Source organism: Portunus trituberculatus, unplaced genomic scaffold (genome assembly GCF_017591435.1).
Source record: "Portunus trituberculatus isolate SZX2019 unplaced genomic scaffold, ASM1759143v1 PGA_scaffold_310__1_contigs__length_181738, whole genome shotgun sequence".
Classification (NCBI taxonomy): Eukaryota; Metazoa; Arthropoda; class Malacostraca; order Decapoda; family Portunidae; genus Portunus; species Portunus trituberculatus.
In genome coordinates this window covers 119548-135591 of record NW_025541478.1, presented here as the reverse complement: position 1 = coordinate 135591, position 16044 = coordinate 119548, and the positions used below count along the sequence as shown (strand labels likewise).

Below are 16044 nucleotides of genomic sequence, written 5' to 3'. Positions count from 1 at the left end.
TCGTGACAACCACTACAACTGCAGAGTCTTACATGTTTTCCTGTCTCCGTTCATATCTTCAATTCTGGGAATACTCTTGTGGTACTTTGTCTCACATTAAATATTCAATCTGACAGTGAGCCATATTTGTGTGTCACCCTCTGTATCATGAATCACGATTAATTGGGATACTTAGCGGTAGTTGTGGTCGTTCGTTTTCGCCCGGATTCGGGACGGTCCTGTGTATTATTAAGTTTTCTTGTTTCATGTATTTTGTAAGTATATTTCTCTGTTATATTAATAAAAATGTATGTATTGTATTTTTTGTATGTTACTTGAGTGAGGATTTACATTAGTTACGGAGGTGAGGTCTTTCATGGGTTCACTCTGGGTGGCCAGTCGTGACGTGGCCAGGGGTTTGTCGACACGCAGGCGGTGCCGGCTGTGTGAGGTGCCCGTGCTCCTGGGTCGGCCTTGTAAGGATTTACACGGTGACGGCTGCGATACTGGGAGTAGGTGGTGGAATGCCGGTGACCGACGTTGTTATCGCCAAGGGTTGTGCAGGGTCCGCCGATCTGTGTGTGCTTTAGGATGCATTGTGGGTGTCCAGTGACGGGAGGTACCGCGTAAGTTTCTACGTATATTACTATGTACGCCTTTGATGATGTGACTTATGTGCAGAACATATTTATTGTGTGTGATTCATGATATCTGCTGTGGTTTATGTGTCTTGTGTTTAGCTTAGTTAGCAGTTGCTTGGGAGATACATGTAATCATCTAGGGGTTTGTTATTATGATAAGTGGCACTTGCAGGTTGAAACAACACAGCATTAAAGTTGCAACGTCCTGCCCGCTCTATCATTGGTCATCCTACATTTCAACGCGGCTCCAAGATGGATGGGAAGGACATACAGAAGGTGAAGGATGCACGCACGGTAGCCAAGAGGACATTCACGAGGAAATGCAAGCTTTTTGATGAAGCAGTTACTCGGCGTGACGCTAACGTTGTGTTAAGTGACATCTGTGCAGAGGTATGTGATGTGTTTACGAAAGTTGAACGATGTCACGAGGAATACGTGTCGATCCTCGTAAAAAATGGTGAGGAAGAAAGTGTCATTGCGGAAGCTGAACAATACATTGATGAACTAGAAAGGAGAAAGCTTGATTTGGTGGCCACTGAACGTAAATTGTGTTCAGGGAAGGATCCAGACAAAGATGGATTGCTTAAGGTGAAAAGTATTCAGCCTCCAGTGTTTAATGGGGAGATTAGGACCTACCCCACCTTCAAGGAAGACTATAAGAGATTGATGGAAAGTAGTTTTCGTAAAGACCCTTATGCTCTAAGGTCATGTCTGAGTGGTGCAGCACTCGATGCCGTCCAAGGAGTAGAGAATGATTATGACAAAATGTTCAACAGATTAGATGAAAAATTTGGAGATAATTGTAAATTAGTGGATACCCTGTTATGTGATTTGAAGTCAACCAAACCTATCAATGAAGGTGATATCAAAGGGTTCGTTAGGATGGTAGAAAAGTTTGAAAGATGCTGGCTTGACATGAGAAGGATGAATCTAGAGAGAGAAATGAACACTGTAAACATGGTGAGCTTTGTGGAGAGAATTATGCCTGGCACACAGAGACGTGAGTGGGTTATTTGGTCTGAGAAATATAGAAATTCCACAGATCTTTTTGAAAGATTAATGGAGTTTTACTCAGGGAAAAAGGGTACTTGAGTATATGGATTCAAGCGTAAGATGTAATGCAAGCAACAAAATTTGTCATAATGCCATTAGTCAGGTAGATAAAGAAGGAAGTGATGGTGGCATGACATCTATTATCAAGAAACTCCAGGAAGATCAGAATGAAATGAAGCAATGCTTGAATCAATTAACACAGTCCATACGTGATCTAGGATTGGGAAAGGGTGATTCAGAGCAGTCTCAATATCAGGGTATTAAGTGTTGGCTACATGATTCTTACTCCCACAGCATACATAATTGTAATGAGTTCGTGGAATGAGCAATAGTGATAAAGTGGAAGTAGTGAAGAGAAATCGGATTTGTTTCAGTTGTCTAAAGGGGAGTCATATGTCAAAGAAGTGCTGGTCGAAGAGACCATGTAATATTGTCTCGGATGGACAAAGGTGTGGCAAGGACCACCATCCCTTACTTCATGAAGCCTATATTGAGGGGCTAATGTTCCACATGACACTGACGGGAAAATTGGAAAGTAGAGTAAGAGACAGGACACTGTTGATGATGAACAAATTGTATTCCACCAACTGTTCCACACCTTTGAACACACTTTGGGATCCTGGAAGTGACATAACTTTGGTGAGATTTGACGCAGCGTCTAGATTGGGCCTCACCGGTAAAGAAGTAACTCTGTCAGTCACTAAGGATGGTGGGAGAACCGAACGGCTGCATAGTCGAGAATATATCATCCCCCTCAAGGATTTGGATGGGAAAATTTGGCGTATTACTGCATACGGTATTGAGAGCATAACATCAACCGTTTGTAAGGTAGACTTAACTGAAGTGACGAAATTATTTGAAGGCGTTTCCGTTACTGATCTTGACATGCCAGAGGGCGACATTGATTTATTAATAGGTACGGACTGGTGTAACCTAATGCCTGAGGTTATATCGTCTGTGGGTACCTTACAGCTTATGCGGAGTATGTTCGGGTACTGCATTCGTGGGTCACACCCTTTGATCAAGTTCCATAAACCAGGGAGCAATGTTTTGGAGTCAGGATTAGTCATATTGCTTGTTCCAGGAACCTTAGTGAGTTAAGAGAGGAAGATAACTAAGTTGAAGATGAATTTAGAGAAGTTTTTTGAAATTGAAGGTTTAGGTACTTATTGTGTCCCCAAATGTGGAGGTTGTAAATGTGGTTCATGTACCCCAGGAGACAAAAATTACAACCTTAAGGAAGAGAGAGAGTTGGCATTGATTAGCGCAGGTCTGAACCATGATCCTGATGAAAAATGTTGGACTGTCAAATATCCTTGGATTAGAGAGCCTGAAGATTTACCTAATAATGTATCTGTTGCTGTTGCTCGTTTGAAGTCAACTGAAAAAAGACTCAGTAAATTGGGGACGCACTATTGTGGATTATATAATGACCAAATCCAGGATATGGTGAACAGAGGGGTTGCCAGAAGGTTATCCATCAAGGAGTTGAACAACTATGAAGGACCAGTACATTGTATTCATCATCATGAAGTCCTCAAACCTAGCTCCAGTTCAACTCCCCTTCGCATTGTGTTCAACTCCTCAGCCTCCTACATGGGCCATATATTGAACGATTATTGGGCCAAAGGTCCAGATGTCCTGAACAGTTTATTAGGCATCCTCATAAGGTTTCGTCAGGGAAAGTTTGCTGTTACAGGTGACATTTCTAAGATGTATAACTCTGTGAAAATGGGAACTTTGGATCAACATACCCATAGGTTTCTTTGGCGGAATATGGACAACGAAAGACCACCTGACCATTACATCATGACTGCAGTAACTTTCGGTGATAAACCCAGTGGTGTCATTGCTATGACAGCCCTAAAGAAGACCGTGGAGATGTATGAAACAAAGTTTCCTAAAGTTAAAGATGTTGTAACCAAAAACTCATATGTAGATGACATTGTGCACAGTTGTGATGATATGCATGAAGCTCGACAATTAGTCAGTGATATTGATCTAGTTTTGAGCCAAGGAGGTTTTAAAATCAAGCAGTGGATTATGGCTGGTGACGAACTGAGTGACACAGATTTGGGTCTCCTAGATAGTCATGAGCAACGGATTTTTGGTCTAAAATGGGACCCTAGGGAAGATACATTTGGATACAGGGTCACGTTGAATTTTTCAAAGAAGTTCAGGAATGTACGAGAAGGTCCCTGCTTAACTAAATCAAATTTGGAGAGTCAAATACCTAAGACTTTAACTAAGAGAGTAGTACTAAGCCAAGTTTCAACTGTGTATGACCCGTTGGGTTTAATTGTCCCTTTTACATTGATCCCAAAATTGTTGATGAGGGAAATTGTTACCAGTGAAAAAAATGCAGGTGCTGCATACGGATGGGATGATGTGCTACCAGACAGATTGAAGGAAAAATGGGTTAAGCTCTTCCACGAAATGTATGAATTAGAGTCTGTAACTTTTACTAGGTGTGTCAAGCCTAACAATGCAGTAGGAGACCCGGTCCTTGTAATTTTCTCGGATGGTAGCTCACTCGCTTATGGTGCATGTGCATACATCAGGTGGGAGTTGGATGACGGGCGCTTTGAGTCACGCCTAATTATGGCAAAAAATCGTATAGCTCCTGTCAAGCAGATAACGATACCTCGTTTAGAGTTGTGTGGTGCAGTGTTGTCATGCCGTTTACGTCTCACTATTGAAAAGGAATCTGATTGGAAATTTCAGTCTGTCTTGCACATAGTTGACTCATCCATCGTAAGAGCTCAAATTCAAAAGGAATCTTATGGTTTCGGTACTTTTGTGGCTAACAGAGTTGCTGAAATTCAGATGAAGACAGATCCTAATGACTGGTGGTGGGTAAAAACTAGTGAAAATCCAGCTGACCTAACAACTAGGCCTTGTCATCCTAACTACCTACGCAGCAATTCCTTGTGGCAGAAAGGACCGGATTTCCTTTCAGACAGGATCTCTGAATGGCCAATCAGTAAGTTGTGTAATGAAGATCTACCTGACAGAGTAGGTGTCACTTTGATGTGTGAAGCTGCCACGGTACAGGAGTCAGATTCTACCCTCATAAAGATAGAAAGGTATAGTAGCTACAACAAACTGCTACGAGTGACGGCACGGGTAATCGCAGCAGCAAAGACGAGGTCCTTTAAGGCTGCTTTGTGTCAACCCACTACGGACGGACTTAGAGATGCCGAAAAATATCTCGTCCGAGTAGAGCAGAAGGCTTTGCAACCCAACTGGAAGCATGACTATCAGAGACTAGGAGTTAACATGAACAGTGAAGGTATTATACTGGTAGGTGAAAGAATGTCTCGTTGGCTTAAAGAAAATTGGAACATGGATCTCTTTATCCTCATGCCCTCAAACAGTAAGGTTGTTAAACTGTATATCAAACATCTACATGAGATCGATCATGGAGGAATAGAGAAAACGTTAGCCAAATTGCAACACAAGTTTTGGACCCCAGGTGCACGACGCCTAATAAAGAATATTAAGAGGCAATGTATTATCTGTAGAAAGTTAGAAACAGTGACTGTTGAACAGAGAATGGGTGAATTATGCTCTGAGAGACTAAAACCTGCCCCTCCATTCTATTACACTTCGTTAGACTTATTTGGGCCATTTGCTATCAAGGACACAGTTAAAAGGCGTACTGTTGGTAAAGCATATGGTATCATTTTCAGTTGTCTTGTGACCCGTGCAGTGTACTTGGATTTGGCAGACAGATATAACACTGAAAGTTTTCTGACTGTATTCAGACGATTTGTAGCCATAAGAGGATATCCTCATACTATACATTCAGATTCAGGTACTCAATTAGTTGCAGCAAGTAAGGAACTGAAACTGATTAGGCAAAATTGGAATGTACCAGAGATCATGAATTCCAGTGTCAACAAGGGCACCACATGGGTATTCAATAAATCAGCTGAGGCCCCCTGGCAAAATGGTTGCAGTGAAGCCTTAATAAGATCAGTGAAACGGGCTTTAGCTATTGCTATTAGTGATTCTAGACTGACTTTTGGGGAACTGCAGACTGTCTTATTTGAAACAGCAAATCTTCTGAATGATAGGCCCATTGGTATGAAGCCTGGCATTGATGTTGAGATGGGGTTGTATTTGTGCCCTAATGATTTATTATTGGGCAGGACTAATAACAGTGCGCCTGCAGGGTGCATTATTAGTTCATATAACTCTGCCGTGCCACACAATTAGTATAATCTCATTCTGTAAATACTAATAAACTTACAAGGAGAGTTTTTTTTCGTAATGGCTGACTTAGAAATCACTTTGAACTTGTCCAAAACAATTACACCTTTATTTACTGTAAATGTGGCGGCTTCTTCAATCCTGACTGACACCAGCTGGAGCCTACTTATGTATTGTAAAGGAGAAGGTTAAGGACTGTGGAAATGATTCACCTCACACACACACACACACACACACACACACACACACACACACACACACACACACACACACACACACACACACACACACACACACACACACACACACACACACACACACACACACACACACACACACACACACACACACACACACACACACACAGCTCGCCTTGGACATGAATTGTTGTGGTAATGTGGTAACTCTCGCAATCAGGTACATTGTTGCACTTCCTGCTGTCCTTCCCCTTGTTGTTGTTGTTGTTACTGTTATTATTATTATTATTATTATTATTATTATTATTATTATTATTATTATTATTATTATTATTATTATTATTGTTATCATTATCATCATCAGTATCAGCCCTGTCAAGTTTTGTCCCTCTTTACACTGATTATCACAGATTTTGATCCCTGATATAAGCCTCCATTCTCTCTCTCTCTCCCTCTCTCTCTCTCTCTCTCTCTCTCTCTCTCTCTCTCTCTCTCTCTCTCTCTCTCTCTCTCTCTCTCTCTCTCTCTCTCTCTCTCACCAGTTCGAGAATAAATTTAATCTTTTCATGAAAATATCCAACAAAAATTAGATTCATCATGAGTTTAATTTTTTCACCTTTTCAAAGAACAAATTAGCACGTTTTTCTTTCTTTTTGTTGATATTTTTACCGAATTTTCTGATCGATTTCAATAGTTTCACTGCTGGAGCCAGACAGAACGTTTATTATTTACAAGCTTCTTTTATTAACGTTGTTTATATCGTCATTGTTGTCAGTATTTCTTTTTATCCAATGTCAAAATTATATTTATCATTTTTATCATTATTATTTATATCAACATAATCTTTATTATTATTATTATTATTGTTGTTGTTGTTGTTGTTGTTGTTGTTGTTGTTGTTGTTGTTGATATTATCACCATCACCATCATCTTGATCATCATTATTACCATTACTATTATCACTTTTCTTCTTTTTTTTTTTTTTTTTACCTCTGTGTTAATGATGAGTGAACTCTCCCTGTAGCAGAGTGTTTGTACCTGACCCGGCAGAGTTTGGTGTTCGTCATGTCACAGTGTGAGTAAGTATTAGTCACTGGTGTACATCGTTACCTTCACCTTGGTTGTATGTCTCACACTCGCAGTCTTAACGCTCCTCTGCGCTTTTTATCCTCGGTACAAAGACACGCAATAATGTTTGATGGCTTTGGCAGGAAAAGTCATTGTTTAACGTACGTCATTTAGTGAGGAAAGGTTTTATTGAATGTTTTGTTCTTTGTTCCATCACAAGGAGTGTAATTGTGGTGCCAAACACAAGTAACAACGTTGGTAATTTGTGAAGGTACAGTTCTTGTTGACTATTCTTTAACCACAGGAATTACTGATGATCCATATTCCTAAACACTCTCATCATAGTTTGTTTCTTAGGCAACAGACGATCAGCCGGGTTCCTGTGAGTGCTAGGGTAAGTTAGGTTAGGTTACCGCTAATACCCGACTCTCCTACTCTCAGCCAAGATTCAGAAGACGCATGCACATGAACCAGTAATAGCGGGACACACCTCTAAACGTGTTCAAAATTCTAGTTATATCTTGCATGGGGAAAGTAGTACGAGTACAAGTCCACGTAAGCTTCCTCTCCTATTCAGACTTGAGTCCATTAGGCTAAGTAGCGTAAGGGAGGGAAGGGCTGGCTCAGGGTTCAGAGGGCAGAGCAGGGCAGCTTGGTGATTGATGTGCGTCGCACACGAAGTGCTGGTGTATTGCCTGGAAGTAAATTAAGTAATGCGTTACTTACTGAAGCATTGGCTGTGTGTCTGTAGGAGAGGGTGATGCGAGGCAGACCGGTAGATAGATAGATAGGTAGATAAAAATAGATAGATAGATTGATAGATACACAAATAGATAAATAGGTAGAAAAATTGATAGATAAATAGTTAGATAAATAAATAGATAGATAGATAGGTAGATAAAAATAGATGCATTGATAGATAGATATATATATATATATATATATATATATATATATATATATATATATATATATATATATATATATATATATATATATATATATATATATATATATATATATATATATATATATATAGATAGATAGATAGATAGATAGATAGATAGATAGATAGATAGATAGATAGATAGATAGATAGATAGATAGACAAATAGATGGATAAATAGATACGAAGATAGATAGAGAGAGAGAGAGAGAGAGAGAGAGAGAGAGAGAGAGAGAGAGAGAGAGAGAAAGTAGATGCATTGTTACGCCTCCCGCAGTGTGGCGGAGGCGCGATCAGTGAGCTAGCTAGCTGGGCAGGGAGTGACAGCAGGAGCGGAGGTGGACACTGACTGCACGTGATGAAGACTTTTTGGTACAAGTTTTGACCGAATTGATATGATCAGGATGATATTAACTCATAGATACTGCTCTCTCTCTCTCTCTCTCTCTCTCTCTCTCTCTCTCTCTCTCTCTCTCTCTCTCTCTCTCTCTCTCTCTCTCTCTCTCTCTCTCTCTCTGATAAAAGTGAGGGTACAGGATAATTGCTGCATCACTAAGGCTTTCCAGATGAAATGAGGGTAAATCAAGGAAGGAAAGCACGTACAAGTCAGGTGCAGGTAAGCACCAACCTTCACAAGTTAAAAGCAAGAATTGGTGGCAATTTATAGATAATATTTCATTAGTTTTATGGAAAATGGGCTCTGGTCAAATGTGCAAAATAAGAAATAGAAGGATAAAAAAAACAGGTTCACCGTAGATGAAAGTCCCGAAAGTGTGTCGAAAAAAAAAAAAAAAAAAAGATAAATAAATAAATAAGGTATCTAAAATTTTCATATGGAGGAATTAAAACGAACACCTTTTTTGTCATTCAAAGAACCATCCCTCGTAGTAACACTGAATTAATAACGCACGAAGATCCAAGCCTCCAGTGTAACAGAGTATGATTTAGCGAGAGCGTGGAGAAGATCATGTACAGGCGGTAAGATGAACACCTTATCACCCTGCCAGACCCAACCCTCACACCAGCATTGAATTGTACACCATGATAGAGTGGTGTCGTTACAAAGGTTACTGCGCAACACTCATCAGTATCAGTATCCTTGCGCTATGCTGATTGGAACATCTCGCTGTACAATTATCAATACTTCCAGAGTCGTTATTTGTGAGGGAGCAGACAGATGGCAAGACTGCATACCATATAATATCTTCAACGAGGCTGATTGAATAAGAGGTAAGGTATGGGATTTAAAATGTGGAGCCTTATTGTGTAGAACGAGTGCTGAGCGTGGAGGGGAGTCGCTCTGATATAAAGGAAAGAGAATAGTTGTGTTTATTTGACAGGGAAGATTATTTATGGTGGGAAAGCGTGTGAGATAGTTGAGTGTAAGAGAGAAGGTTAGTCTAGTGCAAGGGAAGAGATAGTGGGTGGTAGCTTGTGTTTAGTTGATAGGGACAATAACTGACGTGTCTCCTAAGGGAAGTTTTTTTTTTTTTTTTACGGAGGGAAGAGGGCCAGCCAAGGCCAAAAATAGAAAGTTTAAAAAAAGGCCCCTTGTGAGCTGGCTCTCTAAAAAGTGTAAAAAGTGCCAAAACCGTCAGCCAGAATTAGGGGAGCAAATGCCTCGATACCTCCCTCTTAAAAGAAGACAAGTTATAGGAATTCGGAAATATAGATGCAGGGAGGGAGTTCCAGAGTTTACTAGTGAAAGGGATGAATGATTGAGAGTACTGGTTAATTCTTGCATTAGAGAGATGGACAGAATAGGGATGAGAGGAAGAAAAAAGCCTGGTGCAGCGAGGCCGCAGGAGAAGGGGAAGCATGCAGTTAGCAAGATCAGTAGAACAGTTACCATGAAAATAGCGATAAAAGATAGAAAAGGATGCAACATTTCGGCAGTGAGAAAGAGGCTGAAGACAGTTAGTGAGAGGAGTGAAGATCGGATGAGGAGTTGATGAGACGAAGAGCAGATTGAAACAGTGATTCCACCCTATCAAGCAAAGCTGTGTGACTGGAAGCCCCCCAAAAGATAGATAGACAGATAGATAGATAGATGATTTATTGACTACAGAAACAGATACATAAAAAAAACATAAAAAATCCACAGACAAGTGAAATACTGTAGTCCACAAAAATATCAAGTCACTCAAATAGCAATTATATCAACCTGAAAGCTCTCATAAAAATTCCCGTGAATAGAAAAATTACCAAACTTACATAGCCTATTCAATTCCATACCTATACTCATTCTTAACATGTAAAATACACATATCCAAAATAGCCAACTATCTTTATCATTTATATGTTTGCAGTACGTTGTATAATATCTCACAAACTACTTCATTTTGAAAAATATTGAAGATGTCCTCCAGTGTGCGGTAGGCATATCTGTTCCTGAGATGTTGTGTCTGGGTACAGCGCTCCACCACGTGTCTTTCTGTCTGTATTGCACCACAAGTACACAACCGCTCTTCAGGTGGTAAGCGACCCCGGCCACGCCTATTCCATCGCCCAGTCTCTATGGCTAATGTGTGGCCTGACACTTTAAATCTTGTAAATTCAAATCTATGAAATTCATTCAGGGTTTGCCTCGAGTGTATATATCATGAGTAGTCAAGGTAGGGTTGAGATCTTTATACACCACACACCTCGATGCTACTGACTCTCTGACACAACTTTTGCTTTTTCTAATAGTACAGATACTTGTGGTATTTCACTCTCTATTAACTCACTCACAAAATTTCCTGCTTGTGTATTTGTTGCAATTACTTTCCTGATTGCAAAAGCAAGTGAATCATCATCCATACTGGACCTTTCATTCCACATTTTTCTAAAAAACTGATGTTGTCTGTACTTAACAAAATCAGGAAGAGACGGGTAGCCTGACTCCACATAGCAAACATAATTAGGTGTTGTTTTCCTCACCCCCAGCAGCTGTTTCAATGCCCAATTGTAAAGCTTCACCACAGGCTTGATTGATGTCAGCACACACCCACGACTCACAGCCATACACGAGGGACGATAGTAATGCTGCATCGAACACTCGTCTCTTCACTATAAACGGAATATCATTATTCTTCTTCAAAAATGAAATGAATTTGAGCACATGACACAACTTATTTTTGGCATGTAACTTTACGGACGAGGTTACAGAGCCATCACTCGTGAATGGTGAACCTAAGTATATGTAGCTGGTACAATGCTCTACAATCATCTCTCCTACTTGAAACGGCTCAACATCACCTGCTCCACCGTTAATGACAAAAAAATTGGTTTTCTCATTGTTTACCTTCATACCATATTCTCTATAATAGTCTTTTAATATCCTCAATTTCTCGTACATGTTCACCCTACTTGTCGATAACAAAACTGTATCATCCATAAACATTAATATTTGTAACCACTCTATAAAACCTTCTGGCTGACATTTCTCTTTGATAGTTCTTATTAACATATTGACAAAAATAATAAACAACAAACAAGAGGTTGGAGAGCCTTGCCTGACCCCCTGTGTGGATGTAAACAAAGCAGAGCCGATAACACTTTCAGTGGTGCGGTACATGGCCATTATCGCTGCCAGCATTATTGCCCCACACCCTAAACTCTTCAGCACCATGAACAATTTGTGTCTTGGGACAGTATCATATGCTTTCGAAAAATCTACAAACAAAACAAACAATTTAATCTTCTTCATTCTGGCTATATTGGTAATAAGTCTAAGAGTCACTATATGCTCCATACAACCACGTTTCCTTTGAGCTCCCGCCTGCGTTCTATCTGGTTTAAACCATTGATTTAGGCGTTCACCTAACACCATCTCATATAGTTTTGCAATACCATCTATGACACTTATTCCTCTATAGTTATTAGGATTAGCCTTGTCTCCTCTCTTAAAAACAACAAAAAACTTTCGCTCTTATCCAAGTATGAGGGAACACATTGGATGTAAATATATTATTGAATAATGTGGCAAGTGTAACAATCCACTGCGCTGGCAAGAGTGAGAAAACGCCTGGAGGAATACCATCAGGACCACATGCTTTGTTAAGTTTCATTCGTCGTACCTGTTTATGTACCTCTGAGGGACATATGGGTTCGTCAAGGACAGGAACATGCGAAGAGTACTCCATACAGGGACGGATAAGGCCCTTATACAGAGTAAGCAGTTGGAGGGGCGAGAAAAACTGGCGGAGACGCCTCAAAACACCTAACTTCATAGAAGCTGTTTTAGCAAGAGATGATAGGAAAGCGTCGGAAGTACCTGGGAGTGAGGGAGGTTAGTCTAGTGCAGGGTTCTCAACCTTTTAATCTTATGTACCCCTCGAAGTCTTTCAGTATTGATCACGTACCCCTTACCCACAATGCAGCGTCTGGAAGGGTAAGAATAAATGCATGGTTTATTGACTTACTTTATTAAGTTTAAATTGAGTTGTATATGGGGAGCAGACAAAATTCTTAATTAATATTTGTATGTTTCTATGAGGTAGTGTCGATAGGAACTGGTACCTCACAGGGAGACACTATATGTGACTAACATACAATACATTTACCAAAAAGGAAATATATCAGACAATTTTTGATCATTATGGCAGTGAACTAGTGTTGCTTGCAGCTAGTTGCAACTTGTAACTAGTAACAGTGATAAATAAGTCACTGTGTGTGTGAATAACGTATAAAATAATAAAGCAGAACAAATATTATAGGTTTGCAAGGTTGTGTGGCAACTGTAATCCAAGAGAGCTTTTTCTCAAGTGATATAACTCCAAGAGTTTCTTTGTTAACATTGTTAACGTGTCCTGGTTCTAGTGAAGATCACATCCAGTCTAGCACATGTAGGCCACATTGTATACTACAAACAAATTTGCAGCTATTCAAAACTGAAGCATTTTGAGAAACCTGCCACGTACTCCCAAAATTGCTCTCACGTACCCCTGGGGGTACGCGTGCCCCACGTTGAGAACCCCTGCTCTAGTGCAAGGGAAGGAAAAGGAGTGTGGCAGGTTGTGGTTAGTTCGTAAGGGCAATAGTTTATGTTACTCTTAAGGGAAGGTTGCTGAGGGGAAAGTCATACACGGTGTACTGGTGTTCTGAAGGGTCGTTTTGCCTTTGTGTCAATGTTTCTCTTCCTTTCGTTTAGTATCCATGTAGGTTTGGTTTCTTTTCCGTGGCCATCAACGTGCACCACTACACCAGCTTTTGTCCAGTCACAGTGAAGTAAAGCAGTTTGTGTATTTGCGTGGGCGGCTCTCCTTTCCATATCCCTCTTCCTTCAGCTTTTGTTTTTCTGTGTGGTTTAGTGTCTTTTTCTTCGCCATCACTATTAGCCACTGCACTTCACACTACCTGTCTTAACACACCTGCTTTTGTCCAATCACAGTGAAGGAAAGGAGTTCAGTGTTCTTAAGGCAATGGACACCGCGTGACCTTCTTTACCGCGTGCGTTCGTTCCAAATCAGTAGTGAAGAATCGGACTCTTTTGTACTTAATTGAGACGTGTTGACAATGGATATCACACTTATTGCATTTAGTTGTCTTGTGAATAGTGAAGGACAGGATCTTTGTGTTAATTCACCGGACAACACTCCATTTTTTGTTGCTTTTGATTGTCTTGTGATTTGTGAAGATAGGATATAAATTTTTTTCTGTTTCCTAAGAGACTGAACACCACACAAACTCTCTTACTTATAATAGTGAAAGATGGTCATTAAAAACGCATCTAATACCTAATCGTTTTGTCTGCATGGTGTTCCGATCCTAAAGGGAAGTATTTACATAAGTCGTTACACAGTTTTAATGAAAAAATGAGAAATAGTGTTGTATGTGGGTAGTAGGATATTTTTACGATTTGTTAGGATTTCTTAAGATGTTGTTGGGATAGGTAAGGAAGAGATTGGGTTTTACGAAACAGGTAGAGTGATTAGCTCAGATTCGGATGCCAACGCCTTTCAGGCACATTTCAATAGGATGAACGAAGGGGCAGACAAATGGCAAACGCAGTTCTACATTAACAAATGCAAACTACGTAGCGTAGGAAGAGGAAATCCACGAGATAGATACACGATGAACAACGAGGCCCTGGTAGGTTCAGGAAAGGAAAAAGACTTAGGAATTATAGTTAGCTCCGCTCTTGGTCAAAGAAAGCATTGGATAAAGGCCAGAAATAAGGCAAATAGGGTACTAGGAATCATTTTGATGAGTGTTAAAAGTACAAGTCCCGAAGTAATATCAAAATTACATTTGGCGCTGGTCAGACCGCATCTAGGTGATGCAGTTTAAAGCTGGTCCTCACATCACAGGAAGGATATCTCAAAAGATACAGGGGATGAGGAATATTCCTTTTGAAGCGAGATTAAAGAAACAAAATATGCATTCCTTAGAGAGAAGTAGGTTAAGCTGGGACCTGATAGAAGTATATAAGTGGAATTGGGGCCATGAGCGAAATTCTTAGGATCAGTAGCGAGGATAGAATCAGAAATAATGGGTTGAAATTTGAGAAATTCAGATTTAGGAGACAAATGAGGATTTTTTTTTCTTTTTGAAGTAAAGTATTGGCTGATGAATGGAAGTGACTCAGCAATGATGTTGTTAGTGGTGAGTCAATAGGGAGCTTTAAAAGAAGATTAGATAACTTTATGACAGATGGAATTAGATAACCTTGCTCATACAGGGAGTGCCCCGTGTAGAAGTGACAGCCTCTTGTAGCTTCCCTCATTTTCTGATGTTCTTATGTTGTTAACTTATCATTCCTCTCACTTTTGAGAAGGATTCATTCTCTCATTCGCTGCCAAAGAATATTTCTTACTTTTTTTTCATTTTCATATATATTTGAATGTGTCTGACATTCTGAAGGAAGAGATCCGAATGTTTGTTTTATCTTTTCTTGGTTTTGAGTTGAACGTATTTCTATTTCTCTCTCTCTCTCTCTCTCTCTCTCTCTCTCTCTCTCTCTCTCTCTCTCTCTCTCTCTCTCTCTCTCTCTCTCTCTCTCTCTCTCTCTCTCTGTGTGTGTGTGTGTGTGTGTGTGTGTGTGTGTGTGTGTGTGTGTGTGTGTGTGTGTGTGTGTGTGTGTGTTGTGTGTGTGTGCGCTCACGCGCACGATTGTTTGTATTTTCAGAAAAGTGGATGTTTAACTATTCTTGCCACACACAAGCAACTCGATAAGTACTATAATAAGACCCAGATTGGAATATGCAGGAGTTGTATGGACCCCCTCATAAAAAGAAAGACATAAGGAAGTTGTAGAGACTACATAAATGGCTACAAGTTCCAGAATTTGAAGGCATGACATATGAGGAGAGACTAAAGGCTATGGATCTACCAACCCTGGAACAGAGAAAGGAGAGAAGGGATCTGATAAATTGATTAACGGAATTGTTCAAGTGGATAATCAAACACTGATACTGAGAGATGAATATGACATTCGAAGCACAAGATCGCATAGTAAAAACTGAGGAAGGGAAGATGTCTGAGAGATGTTAAAAATATAGTTTCCCGCAAAGATGTGTTGAGACTTGGAACAGTTTGAGTGAGGAAGTTTCTTTTTTAAAGAAAAATTGGATAAGTGTAGATATGGAGACGGGGCCACACGAGCGTAAAGCCCAGGCCTTGTAAAACTACAACTAGGTAAATAAACACACACACACACACACACACACACACACACACACACACACACACACACACACACACACACACACACACACACACGGCAGTGGGTAGGTACGGGATGTAAATCGAGGAGTTGTGACATTGTTGTCCCGGTGTGTGGTGTGTGCCTGGTCTCAGGCCTATCCGAAGATCGGAAACAATGAGCTCTGAGCTCGTTCCGTAGGGTAATGTCTGGCTGTCTCGTCAGAGACTGCAGCAGATCAAAAAGTGAATTACACACACACACACACACACACACACACACACACACACACACACACACACACACACAGTGGTTAGA

At 40.2% G+C, this 16044-nt stretch overlaps 2 protein-coding genes across 2 annotated transcripts; both read left to right on the top strand.

Moving 5' to 3' along the window:
- Window positions 1-216: 216 nt before the first annotated feature.
- On the top strand, window positions 217-1712 carry LOC123500488. Its single transcript, XM_045249198.1, has 2 exons — window positions 217-605; window positions 793-1712. The coding sequence occupies exon 2, from the start codon at window positions 873-875 to the stop codon at window positions 1710-1712; it is 840 nt and encodes a 279-aa protein (XP_045105133.1). The 5' UTR covers window positions 217-605; window positions 793-872.
- Window positions 1713-2798: 1086 nt separating this feature from the next.
- LOC123500487 lies at window positions 2799-7736 on the top strand. Its single transcript, XM_045249197.1, has 4 exons — window positions 2799-5791; window positions 7110-7160; window positions 7511-7547; window positions 7731-7736. Exons 1-4 carry the CDS (start codon window positions 2799-2801, stop codon window positions 7734-7736), a joined length of 3087 nt encoding a protein of 1028 aa, XP_045105132.1.
- The last annotated feature ends 8308 nt before the right edge of the window (window positions 7737-16044 follow it).